Source organism: Halichoerus grypus, chromosome 12 (assembly GCF_964656455.1).
Source record: "Halichoerus grypus chromosome 12, mHalGry1.hap1.1, whole genome shotgun sequence".
NCBI lineage: Eukaryota > Metazoa > Chordata > Mammalia > Carnivora > Phocidae > Halichoerus > Halichoerus grypus.
The window spans coordinates 89,260,694-89,285,982 of NC_135723.1; the positions used below are offsets into that span (position 1 = coordinate 89,260,694).

At 50.4% G+C, this 25,289-nt stretch overlaps 1 protein-coding gene across 2 annotated transcripts in view; it reads right to left on the reverse strand.

Annotated features, from left to right (window-relative positions):
• The window catches only part of SLC13A4 (solute carrier family 13 member 4), a 41,273-nt gene extending 16,825 nt beyond the window's left edge, over positions 1–24,448 (reverse strand). The window contains exons 1-6 of one of the 2 annotated variants that reach the window (XM_036100648.2): positions 23,585–24,447; positions 18,076–18,204; positions 5,094–5,230; positions 2,936–3,108; positions 2,460–2,514; positions 107–146 (exon numbers count right to left, since the gene is read on the reverse strand). In XM_036100648.2, coding sequence (XP_035956541.2) covers positions 107–146; positions 2,460–2,514; positions 2,936–3,108; positions 5,094–5,230; positions 18,076–18,204; positions 23,585–23,683 — 633 coding nt within the window. In that variant the 5' untranslated portion in view covers positions 23,684–24,447. Of the gene's footprint in view, positions 1–106; positions 147–2,459; positions 2,515–2,935; positions 3,109–5,093; positions 5,231–18,075; positions 18,205–23,584 lie in introns of both variants that reach the window. The other variant, XM_078059598.1, reaches the window with a different exon arrangement.
• Positions 24,449–25,289: the final 841 nt, after the last annotated feature.

Genomic DNA, 25,289 nt, shown 5'->3' on the forward strand with positions numbered 1-25,289 from the left:
TTTTCACATCAGTGGCTGCCACTGGGCTCTAGGACGTCTCTGTCCCTGAGTTATCTTGAGGGACTTCCAAGTGATCTTAAAGCACAGAAAAAACCCAAGGCCTTACCTTGTTCTGCATCAGAGAGGTGAAGTCTGCAGTCGATGTGCTGGAACAAAGCAAAGGACATGAGAAAACAACAGTGGATCCGACTTCATGAGATGGGAATGCCCCACCCCCCCATTGGTGTTTGGTGTAAGTGACCCCTCTAGGGTCCAGTTTCCTAGGCTACAAAGACGACTAATCTCACCCGAGGCTTCCCGGCCTTCCAGAGATGCTGTCAGGATTTGTGGGGACACAGCATTTCCTTAGAAGCAGTGCTGACACTCCTAATAACTAACATGGAGTGCTTTTTAGGGGCCAAGCACTTAAATATGGACTTTAGTCCTCACAACATTGTTATCCTCGTAACAGATGGATGGCGCCGGTATTCCTACCTGCACGTACAGAGTAGACAGTGGGCCCAGAGAGGAGCCCTGACCACATTCTCACCGGCTGACTCGGTGAAGGTCACTGTCTAGAAGGAGAACCTTGTGAAATGCTTCTCTGAGGTTGCAGGAGTAGGGAGAGTCTGGGCTGCACATGGAGAAAGGCAGATGAGAGCAAGAGGATGGGGGTGAGGGGAAGGTGGGAACTGAACTGTAGCTTACTGGCTACACTCAGTGCTAAATGCATGCTTTGATTTGTCTTAGTTCTGAGGACAGTGGGTGCCATGAGCTCACTGTAAAGACAGGTGTTGGACACGTGTGCAGGCCTGGGGTCCCATGGCCGATAGCCATGTCCAGGCTACCCCAGGGGAGGGTAAGGGGTTGATGGGGGTTCGGAGGGAAGCGTTTGGAGAGGGTCGTTAGCCTGGAAGGAGTAGAGTGGTATGATGTTTCCCCTCCCTCCTTCCCAAATCGGGTGAGAAGGGCAGGCCCGGAGCCCCTCAGACAGCATGGGAGGTGCTGGCCACCCCAGAAGACTGCCATCCTCCCCCGGAAAATGGCCAGGCTCCCACCAGCACTCTGCTGAGAGAGTTCGAGGGACAACTTGAGCTTCTGCTTCAGAGTTTGGGGACATATATATAGGTCTGGAGAAGAACAAAGGCAGGGCATAATGTGGAGTCTTGTGGCGGGTGATGCACATGGAAGGTGGCAGGGCCAGAGCCGTCTTGAAGAGGCCCTACCCAAGAGGCCAAGGCAACCCCCAGAACGAAGACGCTCTGGGGGAGTGAGGCAGCAGAGCACAGAACCGAGGGGTGGGGGTGAGTGGTCACCCGGGAGCTCCTCACCACCGCCATCAGGCCTGGCGCTCTGCAGAGGGCGCCTCAAGGGGACACTCCAGAGATGCTGAATGTGGGCCCCTGGCAAGTGGGAGAGCGAGGGAGTCTCAGAGAGGGGAGGACGCCTGGAGGGGTCAGAGGCAGCAGAGGGAGGGGTGGGAGCCCTGAGGCTGGGAGGAGGAAGGGTGAAAGAGGAGTCTGTCCCCACGCACTCTGACCTCTGACCCTGCAGGCCCGGGGGACAGGAGGCAGGAGGCACTGTGGCTGAGAGACGGAAGTTTCGGAGTCTGGACCAGACTGCTGACTACCTGCAAAGGAGCTCATTCTGTTCTAACACCTTAAAGAACCAGAGAGCAGTGAAGTTTGCCTGAGATCTTGTCCAGGGCCACAGAAGGGAATCGGACAGCTGTGACTGAAGGCAGCAGTGCGGGGGAGAGCAAAGCTTGTCCCCACCTTTCTATGTTCTCCCCTCACACGTGCTGGTTGCACTCAGGGCAGCTCTCGTTGCCCAAGAAGATACCAAACTGCAAAACTCAGCTCTGCTGCACATCCAACCTTTAAAGGCAACATTCATCACAGTATCCCTTGAAGACCACATTTTGATATAGAATTTCTGGAAGAAATGAGCTATTAATGGATCTGTCTCACATGAATGCTTGGGGGCGTATTTCTCCTTTTTTAGCTTCTCCCCGCCCTCATGCGACTCTCTCATCAACTGTCCTCAAATCCACTGCCTATCACCTCATCTTTCCTTGTCATATCTGACAAGGCCAAATCTAGTAAGACCATATCTAGTATCTAGAAGATACTCTGTGATTCTCTGAGAATCTCCAGTGACATTTATTATGTTTTTCCATTAACTAAATGTAGTATTCTTCTACTTCAGTTCTACTTGGTAGATGTGTGGACAATCAGATTCAGTCAGTCTTTCTGTCTCTTCCCTCATGGCTGCCACTCCCTGTGGTTGAGGGAGTTGCCCTCAGGCTCTTGGCAGGTGGTTCCCAGATACGGAGAGGAAATTAGGGCAGAGGGAGGTGGTGGTGTGGCGGGACGTGAGCTGGGCCCATACATCTAAAAGAGCTGTTCAGGTACCCACTTTCCTGACCTCTGGAATAGACCTGGCAAGGCTCCGTCTGGGAGGAGGGCAGTCATACTCACTCTTCATTGACAAAGATGAGTTCCAGAGAGGGTTGGCTGTTGTTTACATCAAGACCTACAGGAGCAAAGGAAAGCAGACATGAGATGTGGAGGCTGGAGCTGACCGTGCAGGGCAGGGGCTCAGGGCTGGGGCTGAACAGGGAAAACGAGGGCAGATCCTGCTGGAGGCAGGCGTGACCACTGCCCTTCCCTCCGCTCTGAAAGCATGGCGGGGCTTGCGGACACAGGCAGGCCCAGGGTGTTGCCAGAACCCTCGAGTGTTTGGGGGAAAGGAGCAGAGGTGGCTGCTGTGAGCAGGGGAGGAAGGAAGAGCCAGGAATGTGGGGTCACAAGGGAGCTTCAGGTTCCGAGGGCTGGCCTGGGATTGAGGGGAGGGGAGGGGCACAGGTGAGGGCTCTGGGGGCGGCCCTGAGCTGGGCGGTGTCCCAAGAGGAGGGCCCGGGGGCGAAGGGGAGGTGAACTCCAGCAAACAGTACTGATGGGCTCGGCCTCTTCGGCGCTGGAGCTGCCAGCCACGAGCTGCTCGTCCTCGGCACTGACCAGCTCCTGCAGCACGGCCTCCACGATGGGCATCACCATGGCGGTGGTGGACGTGTTGGAGAGCCACATGGACAGCAGCGTGGTGCAGCACATGAAGCAGAGCAGGAGCCTGGAAGGCAGGGCGGGCGGGTGCGGTGTCCACAGCATGGCCACTCCCCGGGGTGGCCCCCCGCTGCCCTCGCGGGGCTCCTTTGGGGCCTCCTACGAACCCGACGGAGCTGGCCTAGAGAAGGGGCCGGGGGGAGGGGGAGGCGCTGGCATGTATCCAGAAGGTCAGGGTTTTATGTCATGCATTCAGCTCTGGAGTCCCAGGGCTTGGCACCGAGTAAACACTAAATTCATATTTGTTGAATGAATAAATCACACTTCCTGGGCTGATGGCCTCAGTGAGCAAAAAGCCCTTCCTTAAGCAAAGACGAGCTTTGGTAGTAGGGTCACCGGGCCTGGACTTTTACTCATTGCTCGGCTCTGCAGACATTTGCTCGGTAATGAGGTGTGCTTTTGGTGCATAAAGGAATTCTTTTTTCTGCCCTGCAAACAGCAGTTCTTCGGGGACCATTACAGTCTTTGCTCTGCAGCTACGTCACCGTAGTTACTAGTGACCAGAGACTAACGTATGGAGTTCACGGTTCTGCCCACCACTTGCCCAGCCGCCCACGTGCTGAAAGGATAGCTCCCCCCGCCCCACCCGGCCACCCAAGTGTCCCATGTCACTGCGCGCACTTCTTCAGCTGGTATCTTGAAAAGTCAGCCCTCGGAGGAAAGCACTCACAAAAATAACCCTCAAGTTATTTCCCTTTGACTTTGGAAACATACAATGTGTGTCGGAACAGACGTGGTTCTCGCTTCCTAAGACAAAGCCAACATAAAGACCACCCACGTTTCTTACTTGAGGTGGGATCCCTGATGTCGCGCAATGTGGGGACACCTGTCGTGTGGATTAGGTCGGGCAGGCCGAAGTCCTGGTGGAGTTTTTCTGTTTAGGCTGAGAGCAACAGGAGTTTGCCTGCCCGGGACCCCCACCAACAGCAGACAGAGAGCCCCGCAGACGGTGGAAACATGCTCGGGGGGGGGGGGGGGGGGAGGTAAATGAAGAAGAGTGGAAATGCAATGCGAGCAGCATTCTTGAGTTTGAGTTGAATACACAGAGGTTTTAAAGAGCTGCGGAGTCCCAGCATGATGTGTAGATGCCATTGTGTGCCTAGGAGGCTGAGTGTGGGGTACAAGGCTATTAGTGAGGGTGCAAATGACACCAAATTAAGCTATAGTTAAGTGGAAGACGGGAATCTCCTTTGAGGCCTAAGCTGTGTATTCATCTAAATGACTAATGTTGAAAACTGATACCATATTATTTATTTATAAGCCATTGGACTCTCAAAGGAGTGAGGGCCGCTTACATAAAATGTCACAAGAAAGCTGTAAATAGAAGGAGGTGAGACCTATATTCCGAAGGAAAGAGAAGGGTAGGGTTATTCGATGCAGCAGAGGTGAGGTTAACACAAAACTCCTTCCCGACTTTCCTGCACATTCCCCAAGTTTGGGAATGTCTCCCCTGGCCTTCCCCCCAGCAGACAGAGACCGGGACGCGGCTGAGGGCCTGGAGGGCATCTCCGACGCCAGGTCAGGGGCAACATGTCTGAGCTGCAGTCTGAACCAGGGACAACAAAAACTCAGGGTGGATGGGAGGAAACCTCCACGTCTCCTTAAATGGCAAAGGAGAAGACACCCATTTCCCTGTCCAGCCCGTTCCCTGTTACGCTGGAAAAAAGGTTGAGAAACAATTTACGTTGGTCCTTCTCGTTTTACTCAGTGGGCCCTTTGTATTTTGTAACCTGCTGCCCGCGAAGTCTATGTGGCTCCGATAAATTATTGAGACTGTGAAAATAAAGGACACCAACGTCACACACGCACCTCTCTTCCACGATCGAGGGCCCTCTCGCCGGAGGGAGCCCAGCAGGCCTGATGTCGTTCCACCCCCATTAGTAGAAAAACACCCTGACCCGGACGTTCACGCGGGGGCCCAGGACCCCTGTCCAGGTGGCCCCCTGGCAGCTGGGGGCCGCACGGTGGCTGGGCACCTCAAGGGCTACTTACATGCCCGGCTTGGCTCCGGCCATCATGACCATGCGCAGAGCAATGCGCTTATGCAGGTTCCACTTCTCCACGGCAGCCGCCACGCAGATGACGCCCACCAGCAGCAGCGTGGTGTTCTTGAAGTACTCGGCGGCCACCTGCGGGAAGGCAGCGGGTCAGCCCCTCCCCCGCCGCGGCCCAGCGCATGCGCCCCGCGCAACGCCTGCTCAACAGGGCCTGGCGAGCGGGAAGCGGGGAGGTGCGGGCAGTTGACGTAGCCGACTGCTTGACGTTGTGTATTTATAGATATAATACACACGCACATATATAATATATATATACGTTCCTACTACCTTGGGCAGCCACTGATCTAAGCACTTTACAGAGATGATTTCATTTAATCTGGCCAGTAACCCAATAGGGTAGATATTCTTCTCCATGCTTAAAAAAAGATTTATTTATTTATTTATTTATTTAAAAAATATTAAAGCACCCTGTATTTAATTACGATATCATTTCAAAGAATAAATATATAATTTTATCTTAATCCTTAAAAATTATTAAAATAACTCTGGGGGCGGGGCGCCTCGGTGGCTCAGTCCTTAAGCGTCTGCCTTCGGCTCAGGTCATGATCCCAGGGTCCTAGGATCGAGCCCTGCATTGGGCTCCCTGCTCAGCGGGAAGCCTGCTTCTCCCTCTCCCACTCCCCCTGCTTGTGTTCCCTCTCTCGCTGTCTCTCTCTGTCAAATAAATAAATAAAATCTTTAAAAAAAAAAAATAACTCTGGGGGCGCCTGGGTGGCTTAGTTGCTTAAGCCTCTGCCTTCGGCTCAGGTCATGATCTCAGGGTCCTGGGATCCGCCTGGGTGGCAGGCTCCCTGCTCAGTGGGGGAGTCTGCTTCTCCCTCTCCCTTTGCCTCTCCCCCAGCTTGGGCTCTCTCTCTCTCAAATGAATAAATTTTTTTAAAAAAGCATAAAATAACTCTGGGCTTATCCCCAAATCTCATTTTTTTTTTTTTTAGCTTTTTAGAAAATTATGTTAATTTTTAAAATTAGAAAATTAATGCATGCTCATTATGGAAAACGTCAAGATACAGAAAAATTTAAGGTGAAATTACCCTTAATCCTGCTACTGTTATTACTTCGATATATTTCCAATTTATGTCTATATAGATACATAATTGGATTTACATAGTGTGCTGTTTTATATTCTGCTCCCCTCCCCATTTACATCATACCCCGATCATTTTCTTATTTGACTTAAATTTGTTGGGAAAAAATCATGTTAATAGAAGCGTAATGTGCCACAGAATTTGGCCATTTTCCTTTTATTGAATATTTAGGTTAATTCCTTTTTTTTAAACTACAAATGGAACAAAGAATCTGCTTAAATCATTCACCTTATATAAATGTGATCATTTCCTCAGGTTAGAGTTCTCCAGGGTATCTTTATAGCTTGCCTTAAATCTTTAAAAATTTTTAAAAATTTAAAACACTCCAAATAATTCCAAAGTTGCAAAGAGTTCCAAAGTGATAATTACGTAAGGAATGCCCATACATTGTCTACATTTTTTTTCCCCTGAGCCATTTGAGGGTAAGACACGTACGTGTTAGCCTTTTCCCCTAAATACTTCAGTGTCCGTTTCTTAAGAAGAGGGGTTTTTCTCCTCCACAACCAAATACCAGTAATTAACTTCTTCCTGCCCCTTAACGACGAGGAAATTAAGACTGGGGTCTGTTAAGATGCTTCATGTGTCTCTGGTCCGCAGGTCAACCCTTCACTGATTTCCTCACTTGGAACGTTCTCTTCTCTGTTTACAATCGGATTTCAAAGCCCAGTTCAGGCCTTCCTTGTGAGAGAAGAAAACTTTCCCTGTGACTCTGGCCTCTGACTCCAGAGTGGAGTGTGGACACCATTAATTCCACCCATCGCAGAGCAGGCAGGACGATGCTTGAATTTTCGCTTCATGCTCTCTGTCTTTTTCTATGTACCTCTCTCATCTCTCGACTGAATTTCAGGCTGCAAAAAGGCCAAGGATCATGTTTCTTTGTAAATCTCTTAACCCCTAGCACCAAGATGCAAAGTAGATGCTCAGTAAATATTTATCACATACAGAATTGTTCCCAACAAGGGAACCATGACAGAAATTGAGAGGAAGAGATACAGAGAAGTTTAATTTCTAATTGAGAAACCCTCTTTAAAGTGGGAAAACAAGAACATTTCTCATTGCAGGAAAAATGAAAATTGCAGGAAAAATGAAAACTGCAGGAAACGTAAATACAGTAAAATATGTGGTGTTGGAAATAAACAAAATTTACATAATCATACTGTTAAACTTTGATTATTGAATTAACCAAAACCATGGTGTACCTATAATACTGGGAGGACTGGAGGCAGGAAAAGGGGGTGGGTTTAAGAGGACAAAATCCTCATCTGCTGTCATTGAAAATCAACTGATAATGTCTACAAATGATGACTCAAGAATTAATATAAGAATATCAAATAAGAGGGGCACCTGGCTGGCTCAGTAGGTAGAGCATGTGACTCTTGGTCTTGGGGTTGTGAGTCTCGGCCCCACATTGGGTATAAAGATTAAAAATAAAATCTTAGGGGCACCTGGGTGGCTCAGTTGTTAAGCGTCTGCCTTCGGCTCAGGTCATGGTCCCAGGGTCCTGGGATGGAGTCCCACACCGGGCTTCCTACTCGGTGGGGAGCCTGCTTCTCCCTCCCGCACTCCCCCTGCTTGTGTTCCCTCTCTGACTGTGTCTCTCTCTCTGTCAAATAAATAAATAAAATCTTAAAAAAAAATCTTAAAACAAATATCAAATAAAAATACCATGGGCACCTGGGTGGCTCAGTTGGTTAAGCGACTGCCTTCAGCTCAGGTCATGATCCTGGAGTCCCTGAATTGAGTCCGCATCGGGCTCCCTGCTCTGCAGGGAGTCTGCTTCTCCCTCTGACCCTCCCCCCTCTCATGTGCTCTCTCTCATTCTCTCTCTCTCGAATAAATAAATAAAATCTTAAAAAAAAAAAAAAGAATACCATATGGTGCTTAATTCCAGTAGAATCAGTTAACAAAGATGAAAGTTATTGACCCTGGGTGGGGGTGGGGCGGAGGGGGGACTTGGTGGGGGCGCCGAGGGGGAGGGGTGCCGAAGGCAGCTGCTGGTTTTGCATTATGAGTTTTTCAGTATTATGTGATTTTTAAACACTGCTAACACTTTGACAACCAAAAAGCCAAAATAAAGCAGCGTGCTCCATTTCTCTCTTCTCTCTTTCATCCCACAGAGATGTCCTTGTGTTTGGTTGATGAGGTTTGCGTAGCAAGAGAAGGGTCACCTGCCCTCTCTGTGACCATTTCCTGGAGGAGCCCCCTGCTTCTGCTTAATCTAGTTCTTGTCCCCAAACCCAGTCGTCAGTTGGCACTATCACTAATGCTTCCTGAGGGTAGAGAAGGCTCCCCGCTCTGCCGGGCTGGTGACTCTAGGGCAGAGTCCCCTCTGGGAGGGGCGGGTAGGCCTCTGGGCCAGGTGCGCATGGGTGAAGATGCTGCCCCCTAGTGGGAGGCGGGGGCACCGCGGGGATACCTGAGGGCTACGGCGAAGTCGGGGGGAGGGGGCGCAGGGGTGGTGGTGCAGGACCTGTCTCACTGCACCCTAACCTTCCCAGAAGTCTAGGAGGCAGCTCTGTGGCGGAATCGGTGTTTTCTTTTCCTCCGTCTACCGAGAAGGGAAACCGACAGAAGTCATGAGACGCAGTACCCGTCCCGCCACTGGCCCCCTGACTCGAGGCCCCTGCAAAGCCTTTAAAAAGGTCAGTGCTATCGTGGTTACTTTCCCAGGGGACCGGCTGCAAACATTTTCATTTTCTGCCTCTTTGGCACATATCGGAATACCAGTTTGTGATGGCCTTTTAAGAGCCCAGAGCCTGGAGGGCAGGTGGGGCTGCTTTCTCGGGATTCCTTTCAAAGGCAAGGAGAAAGGAACCCACCTGCAGAGGGCCCTCTCCACCAGGGGAGTTTTGCATTTCGCATTCACTTTCTCATCAACAGTCTAGGAGGCAGGTACTGTTGAGCACCTCACTTTGCAGGTGAGGAAACGGACTCAGGGGGGTTAAGGAAGTCTTCAAGGTCATAGCGCGACGGGCGGGGGCAGGCTATCAATCCAGGTGCACCTGAATCCAAAGCTACTGCACATGTCACTCAGGGTGGGCCAACTGGAAACCATGCGTCTAATTCAACTCTAGGGGAGTCTTCTTGGTCTCGGTGACAGCATGAGGAGGCACACATTTCTGTCCTCAGTCATAATCACAGTCCTGACACTGGCCGATTGGAAGCCTCAGGCCCGGCTTTAGCGGGAGACTGGCTCTGGGCTGTTCTCATACTTGGTGTTGGGTGGGCTTAGGTCTATTCGCGTGGCCTCCCTGCCCCCTTGTCAGCGGTGTCCTGCGCTTGGGCCAGGCAGCCTGGCTGTAGTTTGTGATTAAGAGGCAGCACAACCAAGCGGGGAAGAGTGAGGGCTCCGGAGTCCGTCGGGACTCAGCTGTGTGACCCTGGGCAAGTTACTCAACCTCTCTGGGCTTCATTTAGGCATCTAAATTTAAAAAAAAAGAGTATGTGAGTCCCTACCTTTTGTAAAGCTGTTGTCAAGAGTAAATGACAGATGCAAATCAGCTAGCAGGGCCCACCGGGTGGACGACCAGGAATTTTGGCAGCTCTTCCTATCGCTCAGTGGTCCACACAAAGGCCGACCTGCTCTGTGGCCATCTGCACACAGAGCGGGACCAGCCACAAAGCTGCCTTTCCACTTTTATAAATGAAAATTCTATCCGATGGTGGTGTTTGTTAGTTGTCCAGCCCACTGGGTTTTCGTTTGTTTGTTTGTTTGTTTGTTTGTTTTTACAATCAAACCTTGGTTATTCAGAACCCCTCAGGGAACACCAGGGTTCCAGGATTCTTGAGGGTTATTTTCATTGTTTTCTAACATGCATTGCTTACTCCTGCGTGCTGTGGGCATTCCTTTCCCCACTACCTAATTTCTGAGACTAATATTGTCTGAGTTGGGAAACTAGATAACAAAGCTTGTTAGAATTATTTGCCAAGAGGAGTAGGATCCCCAAACGAGCGCTCCTCCCATGAGTAGAGTCCACGGTGTCTGTGATGTTTGCCTTTTCTGCTTTTCTGCTCTGTGGTTTTTCTCCGTTTTCCAGAGCCCTGAGCTTGGAGAGCAGAGGTGTTCCGGGACAGTGTTTTAGAAGAGATACGTTCAAGGAGGCCGCGTGGAAAGGGGGGGCAGAGAAGAGCAATAGCATGGGCTCTGGAGTTCAGACCAGCTGGGTTTGAAGGGTTGCTTCCCCGCAGATGAGCTGGAGGCTCTTGGGCAAGCCACGGAACCCCCGTGGCCCCGTCATTCCAATGTTTTCAGTGGCGAGAGTCATGATACACAGCTCATTTAATCCGTCACGGCGTGGCCTCGAGTAAGATAACGCAGGTAGAGTCTTAGAACGGTGCCTGGCATACAGGGAGTGCTCAATAAATGTGCATATTATTAAAGAAGTAAAAAAAGGATAAAAAGCTTCAAGATGAGATTGAGAGTGATGCCAGGGAGGTCAGCATGACTGAAGGAGGGAAGAGGAGAAAGAAACGAAATAAGAAGGAGCAAGGTGGGGCCTGAACACCAAAGATTCCTCCAAGTTTTCTTAGCGAAGTGTGAGCACACCGAAAGAGCTTTCTGAGTCAGGCTGGATGGAGAGGCCCAAGGACAGAAGGGCCGGCCGATGTGGTCCTTCAGTAACTAGCTCATTGTTAGTGAATTGCAGGCGACATCCATTAGTGATGAGCTTTTAAAACATTACTTTCTTTGAAGGTGGAATTATTGATTGATCTCTAGATAGGTTAGGTTTTAAATGTTTAAAACAATTTTTTTTTTTTTAAGATTTTATGTATTTATTTGACAGAGAGAGACACAGCGAGAGAGGGAACACAAGCAGGGGGAGTGGGAGAGGGAGAAGCAGGCTTCCCGCAGAGCAGGGAGCCTGATGCGGGGCTCGACCCCAGGACCCTGGGATCATGACCTGAGCCGAAGGCAGACGCCCAACGACTGAGCCACCCAGGTGCCCCTAAAACAATTTTTTATAAAGGTTGTGGCTCTATTCCTAGACGTTGGAAAAGGGAACTCTGGACAGCAGGCTTGGCTCAGTGCTCTTCTCAGGAGGAATGTGAGTCGGCTTCCCTGGGGCCATCCCGGTGGAGGAGGCCCATGGGCCAACCCATCCTCCCTGTCGCTGACGCCGTGGTACGTGGTATGGGCTTGCACACTCACCATTAGTGGAAAATCCTCAGCTCCCCGCGAGGTCGCTATTTCTAGGTCCTTTTTCAGGCGAGCAAAGGGCAGTTTGCAGAGATTATGCAACTTGCTCGAGACCAGTTAGTGACAGAACTGGATTCAAACTCAGGTCTACCCTACTCCCAGCTTGGATCCTGACCCTTTCCACGCTGCCACTCTACCCGCTCCTGGCGACAGCAGCCAGAGACCACAGGAGGTGTGGTGGATCTGACCGTGTCCTGAGGCGGACATCTGGTGGCTCGCGGGGGGTGGGGGAACCCCAGAAACGCAGACAGTCAGTGCTCTGCAGGTCAGCTGTGGGCACCTCTAGAAATGGTGGGAACGTGGCCAGCCATCAGGAGACCAGTGGTGGCCTCTGGCAGTGGACTTCGTTTGAGGCTCTTCTGGGCATCTGGACAATTTTGCAGGGAAATCCTCTAGACCCCCGGAGGGGCTGCCCGGGGTGGCTCCCAACCTCAGCACGGAGCTAGGCCCGCAGGCAGGGCTGGAGTCCAGGCTACTGCATTCCAGCCAGTGCCCCAGCTAGGCAGCCAAATCCAGTGCGGCTGACTCCGCGCCTTTTCCTGGGGAAAGGAATGCTGTTCCTGCTGGATAAGTCTCTGCGGGCTCCAACACCCTCCTCATCACCTAATTACTCCCCCCAAGGCCAGATGTTTGCAAACCACACTCAGTGCCTCTGAAATTTCAGGAGGCCTGCAGGAAGGGCCCAAGCAGCCGGGGCTCTGGGCCTCCACGCCCAATCTGGGTAGGACCTCTTCTTCCGTCTGTTTTATGTATTGAGCCTCCCAAGATGTGGTTTAAAGAAAAGGTTTTGTTGCTAAAAAACATTCTTTGCAAACCCTACCACAGAGAAGTCTAAAGCAGAGAGACTCAGATGAGTGCTGACTGGCCCGGAAGTTGGCTTAGCTCCCGGAGATGCTGACTCATAAAGCACCCCCAGTTTCTTCTCTGGGACCTTAAGAACTGCCCTCAGTGGAGGAAACTAAGGCAGGGGGCTGACTTCTGAGTCCAGAGGCAAAGGGGCAGGCTCATATGTAGGGAGTAGCTTTCCCCCCCAGTAACTTGGCCTCAAGAGGCTGCAATATCTATAGGTTCCTGGTCCAGGCCCCACTCACAGCCTGGGTGTGGAGCTCAGCTCTGAGCTGCGTCTGGACGGCTGTGGGTGATGAGCTGCTTGGGTTCAGCCAGGTGGCTGGGCCCCGAGGCTCAGCCTACCTCCCCACAGGCCTGTATGGGGGGGGGGTCAGCCTCCATGGAGGGCAGAGCCTAGAAAGGCAGAGCAGAGAGGAGTATATGAAGTGCGCCCAGGTTCAAACAAACAGAGAAAGTCACGGTCTCGGTGATGGTCGGGAATCTGGCAGGTCAGAAAATCAGAAACCAACAGGGAAGCAGATTCATGACATTGAACCCTGGTGTCATGGGGCTGCAGAGGCCATTTTGTTATCGCAGGAGCCTGTCCTGTCCTGGCGGGAGCTAGAATGCCAAGGAGACTTGCCAGGGGCCTGCAGTGCAGGGCCGCGGGGACAGCAGAGGGGGTGAGTGTGAGTGTGCGAGTGTGTGTGTGAGTGTGAGTGTGAGTGTGTGTTGGGCAGGGGAGAGATAGAAAGCAGATGTCACCTCTATTGGAAGTAGTTCCTGACCCTGGACACCCTGGAGACTGTTCCCAAGCCCCAGCATTCAAACCATGCCTTTTACTGCCCCAGAGAACACTCTGGCTCCCACCCTCCTAGAAACGGTAAATCTTAGCTAACATGATTGTCCCTGGTTATGGTAGTGCCTTAGAAGGGCACAGACCATTCCCGAGGCAGATACAATGATAGTCGTGAGAGTCACAATGGAGGTAAAATAAAGAACAAACCTAAAATCCAGGCCTGAGCTTTGTATACCAGCAGAGGGAAGAAGTGGCAGGATGCCAACAAGAAGGTCATAGAATCCCAAAGTCAAAGGGCCCTTTGAGTCCATCCCCTCTCCCAAGGCATGAAATCTACCTCTAACATCCCTGACATGGTCGCCTGGCTTGCATTCCCACGAACAGGAATACCCAGACCCCATGTGGCTGCCCATTCCAGCATCTTCCCTCACATGGAGCGGGTCTCTCTTATGGTGCTTGGACTCTGGTTCTGGTTTGATCCCCTGAGCCTTGTGTGTGGAGCTGCAGAAGCCAAAAATCATGTCCCTCTTGAGTCTTCTCTTCCTTCCCCATGTGACTCACATTCTAGATTTTGGACATCTTGGCTACCCCCCCACTGTATGAGCCCCTGATCTAGAATTTGATGCTCTGGACACATACATTTAGTAACTCAGCAGACTTCAGTACATATTGGCCAATGGTTAATGGGGGCACACACTCCTGGGTTCAAGTCCTGGCTCCACCCCATAGTAAGTTCCTTAACCTCTCTGAACTCCTCGTAAAAACAGAACTAAGAACCACTTTACAGAGGATTAAGTGATGTGGAGCACGTAAAGGACCTCCCACGGTGCCTGGCATGTGGTAAATGCTCCAAATTTTGGCAGCCACGTTGGGCTGATAGATGATTCATGCTGCATATGTACTCAACTAAAAGCCAAGGTCTTTTCCACACACACTGTTAACATTTATCCCTATAAAACATCATTTTGTCAGTCCCAAGCTATTGTGTCATCCTATCAGCATTGTTTCTGTCATCATTCATTAGTTGGCCCATCTAGCTCTGAGTCATCTGCAGATCTGATAATGTGTCTTTTAGATTTTCACTTGGGCTCTCTCTCTAGTCCACTGCCAATATGTTCCTCAAGATTCTTTAGGTTCAGCTGTTGGGCCAGCACTCAAGTTACTCAACTGTGCTATCATCCAGCCCACATTGGCTCCTTTGATTGAGAATTTTTTTCCCCTGGAAATTGTGAAGGCTCCAAAGAAAAAGTTAATTTGTAGTCAACAAATTCCGTTTAAAAGGCTGGGGAAATTATAAAGCCTTCTAGAAAGACGTCCATCGAAAAGTGGTCAACATAAAATTTGGGCACCTGGTGGGGTAAATTTCATTTATCTAGAACATTCCCTCTTGGGGAATTGGGTGAATCCTCCGCAGTGCCAGAAAATGAGGCATTACTGCATGGCTCTTCTGCGTTTTCCCATTTGGTTTGTGCCTTCTCTCTTTTAGAATAGACACTTCTCAAGGTCAGGAGTCTATCATTTTGTATCTCTTTTCAGCAAGACAGAGAGAGGAAGTCTAAGCTTTGCACACAACAAACTCTTAGCACCTGCTGACCATCAAGTCATCACCATAAAAATGAACCATTTGTATGCATACATCCAAGCCAACAGTGGGAAACTGAGAAGCATTATTGTGAGTCTCAAGAGGGCAGAAATTACGTGTTTCATTTTTGTCGCCTTCAGGGCCCCTGTAACGTCCCAGGTGGTCCATGGTAGATACAGAACTCAGGAAATATTTTTCTGAATGTTGAATGAGTAACACAAGGGACAGAGGCCACGGTTCCAGAGTCACACCGATCCTACCCACATGCCTTCCTTCAGGTGCAGAGCACACTATTGCACACCGTCCGGAAACCCTGCAACCAAAAAGCCTTCACTGAGGGCCAGCACAAGGATGCAGGCCGTAGACACCACAAATCCTAAGGGCTGCGAATCTTTGTGGAGAGAGGACATGTCCACAGAAAGTTACTATCAGGTATATCTGATGTACCACTGAAAGGCTAAAGACATCAGATCGGTTCCAAGGGAAGGGAGCAACACTTTTAGCTAAGGTCTTTGGAAAGGCTTCACTGCAGAGGGTAATTGGACAGGATTTTATTTTATTTTATTTTTTTAAAGATTTTATTTATTTATTTGACAGAGAGAGAGACAGAGAGAGAGCACAAGTAGGCAGAGTGACAGGCAGATGGAGAGGGAGAAACAGGCTCTCCGCTGAGCAGGGAGCCGGATGTGGGGCTCGATCCCAAGACCCCAGGATCGTGACCTGAGCCGAAAGCAGCCGCTCAACGGACTGAGCCACCCAGGTGCCCCTAGACAGGATTTTAAAGGTGGAGGGAATTGGAGAGAACTTTGAGTCAAGGGAACGCTAGGCAAGCACAAGGTGGGTTTGGGGAGTGACAAGTAGATGATTTGTCTGCAAAGGGGGCTTCTGCAGACCCCCAGCCCGCCTTTTCTTGGGGAGCCCGGGCACATGCTGGTGGAGGGGTGTGGCTAGTGGTGGTGGACTAGGTCTCCATCTGCAAAGTTGAGTGGCTCACAAAGGGGCATAAGCCATGGCCTCTACTTATCGGCATTTTCCTCTACCCTGAGTTTAAAAAGCCACTAAACAGACTATCTTTGGCTGAAGCTGCTTCCTATAGCCCAGCTGTTAAATATCATTGCCAGGCACTGCTACTTTATCAGGCAGATGGCGCAGGAGTTTTCACTTCAAATGATAAGACCTGCCCTCTGGCTCTTCCAGTGCTTTCCATCTCCAGCCCCAGCAATAACAATGCCTAATCCTTCACCGGACAGTCTTCCTGTTCCCCTCACAAAGTCACGTTACCCCCACAAACCACTGACTCAGTAGATGCCTTCTAGGTCTGGCCTGCCTGGCTGTGCAGAGGGGCGGGCCCTTGGAGGAACGGTTGCCTAGCAACATCTCTACCATGCGGAGGCGCTGATTGGGCCACCCCTCTGGAGGATTCCTGCTGCAGGCAGCCCTTGGAGAAATAGGGACATCATCTCCTTCAAGGCTAAGGCGTGCTGTCGGCTTTGGGGCTGCCCCAAAGTGAAACACAAAGATAGAAATCTTTTAATTAATAGTTAGCTCATGTTAAATGTAAGTTAAGATTTAATTCTTTCTATAATGTCATTTTTTTTTTTTCTCTGCCCTCTATTTTCACCCCCTGACTCATGGGCTTCTGGTTTCTCACTTTTAAAGAGAAACGTGCAGAGGCGCCTGGGCGGCTCAGTCACTAAGCTCCTGCTTTCGGCTCAGGTCATGGTCCCAGGGTCCTGGGATCGAGCCCTGCATTGAGCTCTCCTCTGCGGGAAGCCTGCTTCTCCCTCCCCCACTCCCCCTGCTTGTGTTCCCTCTCTCTCTCTCTCTCTGTCAAATAAATAAATAAAATCTTTAAAAAAATAAAAAAAAATAGAAATGTGCAGAATAAGTTTAAATGCTTTTCTTAAGAAAAGTCGTGTTTAAGGTTGGTGGTTCTTTTAGGCAGGCACACAGACCAAACTACCTATTCTTGTTTCCACAAAAGAAGGGGACACTTTGGAGCAACTGCCTGGTGATGCAGGTCACAGGCTAGCTTTTATGAGGGTCTCCAGGATATTGGTGTTGTACCCATCTCCAAGAATAAAAGCACTGCTGATGGTTTGGGGGATCCCATCCTTTATGGAACAACTAAGGCTACTACAGCTACTCATTGCCACCCACCCTCCCATCCCAAAACAAAAACAATACAGAATAAAACAACAGCAACAAAAAACCCAATGAAAACCAAAAACCCAAATGTCCCAAACACAAACAAACAAACAAACTGGCTAGTTGAGTCCATCTGGTAGAATAGAAAGCAAGAATAGTTGAGTCCATCTGGTAGAATAGAAAGCAAAAGACTTTGAAATCTAATAGATATGAGTTTGAATCCAGTTCTGCTACTTCCTACCTTGTGATTTTGAGCCAGTTTCTTAACTCTCTGAGCCTCTTTCCTCATCTGTAGAGTGGAAATATCAACACCCACCTTGTGGAGATCTCAGGAATATTACATAACTGATAGAGTACTTCCAGTACAGTGCCTGATTCCTAGTAGGCCTACAAACATCAGTTCCCTTTCGTCTTTTTTCTGTGCCTCTGTCCTTAATCTCTACTATTCGATCTTTATCAGAAACTCTAAGCAGAGACCAGGTGCTATAACAGTCTAAATAGAACCAGGTGTTAATGAATGAGGACCATCTTTCATCTTGCTTCTGGGTTCTGGTTGTGTTTTTCTTCTTTCCCGTTTGTGGCTGGTTTAAGTGTTTGCCCTGAAATCTGACCACAGCCTGGGCTTGATAATTGACAATTTCTGGTTGAGCTTTTAAGGATGCCATAGAGAGAGAGAGAGTGGACAGAGAGGGCAAGATCTAGGTAGACAGAGGTCAAGGAAAGAATATGCAGTAATCTTGAGTTGGGGAAGAAGGAATAGAATTTTTTTTTTTTTTTTTTTTTTAGGCGTGGTGGTTGAAAACATTGTCAGGACTCAGGAAAACATGATGAGTCTCTCTGTCAACACACATTTATTGAGCACCTACTATACACGGACTGAGGTTTATAATGAGATTCCAAAGACCTGGGAAACCCAATTCCTACCTTTGATTCCTGCCTTATAGTTTAAGTGGATATACAAAAGACTGAGAAAGGTCAACAGCAGGTTGCTTATAGGTGCCAATCAACCAGTTCCTAGAGGGTTTCAGACTGAAGGAGCAATTGGATGTGATCAGTCAAGTAAGGCTTCCTGAAAGAGGCAGTTTGAGGGAGATGAGGGTCATGGGAGAGGAACTCAGGGTCTGGAATAGCAGGTGCAAAGGCTTAGTGCTAAGAGGTTGTTCCAGAGGGTGAAGAAAGCCCTCTCCTCAAGTGCTTTGGGGCTCTCCCTTCACCTTGAGCCCCCTTCACTGGCCCAGGAGGGACCCGAGCAGGGAGCTGGGCCACAAATGGTCTAACCTCGCTGGATCGGAGCACTCCGAAGAACGGGTACAGGAAGGCAGGCACTAGGGCTGCAGCTCCGAGAGGCACGGCCTCAGACACCCAGTACACAGCGGTCACGATCAACACGTAAGCACACGCAGCCTCCTGCAAGGGGAGGAAAGTGGGCGGTTAGTCTCAGGGACAGCCGCTGCTGCGGAGAATCCCAGTAAGACCCAGAGTGGAGGCAGCAGGCACCCAGACTCAAACACGGGCCCCAGGACACAGCCCTGGGAGGTGCAAAGCTGGCCTTGGCAGGGGAACGTGGTGGATGCCTGGCGGGGCCCATACTTGGGTGTGTGCAGTAATGTCTGCTTCTTGGGTGGACCAGCGTGTGGCACATGGTCTGCAGCCGCGTAGCCACCAGACTTAGGTGGCACTTGAAACTGTGCAGGATGGGGACTGAAATGAACTCAGTGTTCAGACCCAAGATCACAGCCTCTAAAGCTGGAGTTCACAGCTTTAACATGGCGGCAGGATAGTTTGGCGTCGAGTTGATTGGACACTAGATATTCTTGGGGTAGTTGCAAGTTGGGATCTGTTTGTGTAACCGATTCACGTGTGAGCTCTGAGACTGGCCCATTTTAGGGCTGGATAATTCCATGCTGTGGGGGGCTGTCCTGTGCATTAGGAGGTTTAGCAGCATCCCTGGCCTCTACCCACTAGATGTCAGTAGCACCTCCCAATTGTGACAACCACAAATGTCTTTAGACTTTGCTAAATGTCCCTTGGGGGGAAATTTGTCCCTGGTTGAGAACCCGTGTCCTTACCAGTGTCTGGTTCTCACTGCTCTGGGACTTCATTCCCCCTGCCTGATGCACATGGAAACATCCCTCTGATAAAGAGAATAAAAAGTGCTATCTACTTGCAAGGGAAGGCCTGGAGTTTTCCCCAACGCCCTCACTTTGCTGGCTGTACAACCTTGGGGTGCATAGAATAAAAAAGCACAACACTGTTATCAACAACCAGCCCTCCTTAACCTCAGCCTCTAGTAATGCTGGTTGCTCGGAGTCACGCTGGATCAATGGTGCCGAGAAAGGTCACTGGCTTACTCTCGGGAGGGGTCGCTGTTCAAGGACCTTAACAATGGACTTGGAGGGCCACTGTAGAGAAGGTCCAAGCTGGCTCTGGTTTCCTCAATTTATACATAGTTCTAAACCATCTGGGCTCAGGTCTGACCTGCCCTGAGGCTGGCTGGTGATCAAGGAGCCTGACAAATCTTGTTCTGTTTATCTCTCCCTTGGGTTCAGAACAGGCGTACTCAAACTCTTGCACAAAAGTTACAAAAGGTCGCCATGATCAGTGAGGGGCGTCAGGAGTGATTAACCCAGCCCGGCTGGATGGGACCTTGCTCCCTCCTGATATGCATGGATTATTGCCTTGGGGTTTGAGAAATGGGAACAGGGCCCAATGATTGTTGACTCTAGCTCCCACTGAGATTTCCTCTGGGACCAAAAGATGAGAGAGAAGTTAAAACTTTGGGAAGTTGCTGATAAGACAACAGAATCAGTAGGGGGGGAGAAAAAAGGCTCTATTGGAAAATAATGCAATTTAGAGAAATAACCCCCTTCGTTGCAGAAATAAAACGACTTAAAGAAGTTCAAAGCCTTGAGCCCCCTTGAACTCACTTATTCCTATCTCTTCCCTGGGAAACAGAATGGCAGGTCTTAACTGTAGCTGAAGATAAAGGAGACAGCGTATCTGTCCCTCCCCGAGAGCCCTTATTCCTTCCTGAGAAGCTTTAGTCTTTCTTGTCATTACAGGGCCACAAATTAAGATGGGGGGAAGGGGCCACAAGTTAAGGGAGAGGGGAAGGGGCGACAGACCAAGAGAAAGAATGAGAGAGAGAAAGATGGAGAAAAAACTTTCTCCCAGGCACCATCTTAGTTTGAATTAGGAGGATTTGGGTAAGCCAAGGTACGCTTTTTGACTGTAATTATCGTTACGAATTAGAATAGGTTGGCTTGGAGGAAGTCAGCAAGCCACCTTCATCCAGCATTAAGAACAGGATAAACCACCATCATCATTTTTACCTGGACTTTCCTTAGAGCACAAGAATGGCCAAGAGACCACCTCCAGAGGCCCTTTCCATATTTCTTACCCAGTTCATGCATGGAATTTACATAAACTTCCTTTTGCTCCTTCTGAACCTTCTCAAAATTCAATGGGTAAGCTTATATTTAGATAATCCTCAAAAATCTTTGTGAGGGTTGATCACAGGAATCCTGGGGTCCCACATCTGGTCAGTGTCTGGCAGTTAACATTGGTTGAACTGAATTGGGTTCCTCTGCTGGCTATCGGGTTTCTCTTCTCTATCTGTTGGAGAGAATATTCTGGAAACTCTTGACCCCTTATCATTGCCACTAGTCAGCAGGTGTGTAGGGGCCGATGAGTATTCAGGCAGTGCCTTTAAAGGATAGTATTTTCAGTTCTTTTTGCTTCTGTTTACAAATAAAGGAGGGAGCTCAAAAGTGGCATTCCCCATATAGGGTATTTCCTGACTCTGCTACCAACTGATGTGTAAATCTGTTCCTTTCCCATGTTGTCCGATCACCTCAATGATGTCCCATTCGAACTTCACTGGAAGGGGCTTGAGGTCTGTTTATTTGCTGTCATAAATGACTGTGAGGCCTTTCTGAAATAACCTTTGTCCTGCCAGGGACACTGAGGCAGGGCTCAGTTATGGACAAGCCCCTCTTGCACCCTTCTCTTCTGTAACATGGGAGACCAAGTCTGGGCCCCTGGCAGGGAAAAGGGGAAGGTCATTCTAATCCTTCCTAGAATGTAGCTATGGCTTATGTCTTCGAAGAACTGTCAGAACAGCAGGCCCAGAACTCCCGGCCAGGTGCCCTTCCCTCAGCTCCAGCCCAGAGCAACCAGGTCCGTTTAGGAATCTTAGGGATTAAATATCAGAATCTAAAAGTCTGATGCGCGGGAGTAAGAATGGGTGAGAGACGTTCTCTGTGTTGGTTTGTGCTTACTGTGGGCGTTGGTGACCTCAAGGTGATTTTATGTCATTGTAGAAGAAGGGCAGAGCTGTCGTTGACACGGTGACCCACAGAGAAATCATCTTTTTTTTTTTTTTTAATTTTATTTATTTATTTGACAGAGAGAGACACAGCGAGAGAGGGAACACAAGCGGGGGGGGGGGAGTGGGAGAGGGAGAAGCAGGCTTCCCGCTGAGCAGGGAGCCTGATGTGGGGCTCGATCCCAGGACCCTGGGATCATGACCTGAGCCGAAGGCAGACGCTTAATGACTGAGCCACCCAGGCGCCCCGAGAAATCATCTTTGTAGGGCACCCTGGGTAAGTGGCAAGCCACCTGCGTCCAGCTCTGAGGGCACTGGTCACGCCGGGCTCCATCTAGCTGTCCCCGAGGCTGTGGGACTCACAGTGTCCACCCATGTGCGCCTACTGGGAAGCTCTGACGTAGTGGGAGGTCTACTTTCTTAAAAGGCACTTGTTCTTAAAGGGGGCGATTTTGCACACCCCCCCCCCCACCGGCCCAGGGGATATTGGGTAGTATCTGGAAGGATTTTGAGCTGTCATAGTGGGGTGGGGGCGGCACTGTGTGCTACGGGCATCTAATGGGTGAAGACCAGGGATGCTGCTAAACATCCTACCATGCACAGGACAGCCCTCCCCGCAGCAAAGAATTATCTGGCCCCAAATGTCACTGGTGTGGCTGTTGAGAAACCCCCTTCGAAGTTGAAACTGAGTCTGACAGAAGGAGCTAGGCCAAGAAAGGGCAGTGTCCCTTGGTCTCAGTAAGTCCAGCTATAAAAATCTCTTCAAAGATTATTTACAGACCCAAACAAAGCAGAGGCTCACCTGGTCTTCCTTTTCTCTCCTCTTTTTTTTTTTTTTTAAGACTTTTTTCTCTTCCTTTTTTAAATAACACCTGTCTTCTGTTGAATTTATAGATTATTTTGCCTACTTCAATAACTTGTTATTTTATTTTTTTCTTCTTGTGGATCCTTCTTACTAGTCATTGGTGACTGAGAAGCTCAAAGCCAGGGCCCCCGAATGAAAAGTAGGCAACACCACACCCTAGAGTCATGGTCCCCAAAGATGGGGCTGACTTGGGGGGACACAGAGGTGCCGGATACCGCCACGAAGAGGAGGGCCCTGTGTCTTTGGTGAACAGTCCCTTAAGTGCATCAGACATTGAGGAAAAACAACAACAACAACAAACCTTGAAAAAAGAAAGAAAGAAAAAACAAACAGCCCATTTGGACAGGGCAGAGAACTGACTAGCGTGAGCCCAGGAAAACTGTCAGCAACAATCACCGTCAGCTAATCCCAGCCTGCTGTTAATCACTCTGGGGTATTTATTCTAGTAAAGATTTAAGCCAGTTTGTTTTTTAAGACGAGCCATTCTAATCCCCTCTATTTAACTTTATAACTCAATGTTGGTTACCAAGTTACTCGGAGAGCTGCCTGGAAAATCTCTTCCCTCCCACAAACATGATTAACCTCTCTTAGCTTATTTTTCCTAAAGTCTCAAGGGTAGTGGCTGCAGGACAAGGGGTAAAGCCCCTGAGAGGAGGGGGAAGAGGAGGAGGGGAGGAGGAGGAGGGGAGGAGGGGGAGGAGGGGGAGGAGGAGGAGAGGAGGAGGAGGGGAGGGGAGGGAGACAGGAAGGGAAGGGAGGCCCTGAAGGTCTGAGAAGCCGGCAGAAGGCAGAGCCAAAGCTTTGGCATCTCTGCTTGTGCAAACCGGTCAAAAATTGGGTCATGGTCTAGAGTTGGGGGCTCTTATTTCTTTTTTATCGCGTGGTTGAAAGTCTCTCCTTCAAGAGCCCAGAGAAGAAAACACAGAGGATACAAATGATCAAAGGGCCATATGCATGGACTGGGGCAAGATGCCAAGCTCTGCTTTCAACGTCAAGTTCAGAGGAACTTCAGCGATTGCATTTCAAAGCGTGGTTATCAGGACCACAGACCCTGGTGGGTGCAGAGGAGTCCCGGTGGAACTCCTGACCCCCACGCCCCTGCCCGCGACCCCCCAGTCCTGCAGGGTAATCCCCTCCCTCCCGCATCCCTCCCAACCCCCGGTGTCCTTAGTGGGAAGCCTCCCTGCTCTCCAGCTCTCTCACAGAGAGCCGGTCACATGGTGACCCAGTTGAGCCCAGGACAAATGCCGGCCCAGCAGCGTGTCCCTCTCCTCGGGGGCACAGCGCGTGGCCCCCGCGCCGTCCCGGCGGCCAGACGACCGGGTAGCACCCCTCAGCCGATTCAGCTGCCGCGCCAACCTCACCCCTGGCTGGGGGCCACGCAGTCGGTCGGGGCCCCGGGGAGGGGGCGGAGGGACGAAAGTGGCAACGCCGGGGGAAGAAAGCATTCGAGCCTCCCCCAGAAGGCGCTGTCCATGCCTTGAGCCCGGGAGCGAAGCACCCCATCCCTCGGCCCCCCTGCCCCCGCTGCCCTACCTGCCCTCGCACCCCCGACGGCCGGCCCGTAGGGACCCGAGGGGACGCGCGGTACTCACGCTGCTGGGGTGGAGCACGGGCAGGGGCAGCAGCAGGAGCGGCACGAAGATGACGAGCAGCAGGTTTCTCGCCCCGAGGAGGCCCTTGAGCAGGCCCATGGTGGCCCTCGGCGCCCCCCTCCCGCCTCCCGCCGGCCGCCAGGGGCCTTCGCTCCTCACCACGCTCGGCTCGGGCCAGAAAGACTTCTGAAACCCTTGTCGGCTTCCAAGAGTCCTCCCTTGTCTTGGGGGCAGAAAAGGCGGGCAGTGACAGGTCCCGTGTGCACAAAAAGCCTGGGCTCCTTGCCTCCTGGTTTAGGTGGGATTGGGGAGCATCGTTTTACGCCCAGCAGAAAGGGAGCGGGAGAGGAGGCTGAGCCCAGGCATAGTGGGTTGCCCCTTTGCTTGATTAGTAGCAGAGAAACTTCATTCTAGGGCTCCGCAGAAAGCCCCCCCAGCCAATCAAAGGCACACCTCTGCTGCTGCTGGTCGCCTTGAAGAAATCATAGAAAGGCTTTACCCAGTTAAAAACACCAAGTGCATGGGCTGGTGCCCTCCACCATTTTTGCTCCCTCTGATGGCCTGTCTGGGGCGGTACCCGTTTCTCTTCCGCCTGTGCTTGCTGGACCCCCTTCCCTTAACCCAGGCCCCCAAGTTGGTCAGCGGCGGATGCAGACTTCAAACAGGGCTGGTCTTCTCTCCCAGGACCTGGCACCTGAACTCGGTTCAAATTTCTTTCCTTCAAGTTGGTTTCCCACTTATAATTTGCCTTGAACCTGGGCCTCCAAAGCAGGAAAAAAAAAAAAAAATCCCCAAGACTTTCCTTGCTGTCACCGGACAAAAGTCTTGCTGGAAGCCCACCTTAACTTTCCTTCACCTATGGGGAGCCGGACCCAGGCAGTGGCCCTGGTCCCGCCCATGCCTCAAAGCCAATCAGTACGGTGGAAAGATCGAGGCAGTATCTCTTCCAGAGGCAGCCCTGGATTGGTCCCAGCAGGGGCCTGCTGAGTCTGCAGAACCTAGGCAACTTGCAAAGCTTATTTTTGTTTCTCAAACATCCTAGGGGCTGGAGTGATGATCATCATGGTAAACATGATCCCACTTACGCAGAGCTTTCCCTGGGAGAGCACTTATGAACCTTGTCCTTAGGAAGATGTGTTTGGTGGCAGGGAGAAAATGAAATAATAATTCTGGAGAAATTTGCCCCCAGAGTGTACAATATTAAGCCCTTCGGACTTTCCTGATGACAAAGATCATTTGCTTCAGCATCTGAGTGAATACAAAGCATCTGGGTCAGCAGAAGGTGTTAGCCTATAAGAAAGACCACAGACCTTTTTTAGGGAGAATGGGAAGGGTAGCTACTACCTCTCTGGAAAAGTCTAGATGCCGGTCTCATTTCAAAGGCCCTCGGAGCCCAGATGTCAGTGGTCTCTCTCGACTGGAGTAGGTGCTCAAATGCTCCTCTCTGAGGCTCTTTACCAAAAAAGAAGCAGAAAGCTTCCTTTGGCCGGTATGCAAGGAGGAAGGAGATGGGAGGGCAGGGAAGAAGTTGACAAGTTCAGGGTCAGGGCCTTAGCAGCTGTTGCACTCTGCAATTTCTGCTGCTTAGAGATCAGGAGAAGCTGTTAGCCTCTTTTCTCAGAAGGGACATGTGGATAAGGTTACCCATGTTTTTCTTGAATTCACAGAATGCAAGAATGGCATTCCAAGGTCTGCAGTTGGAAAT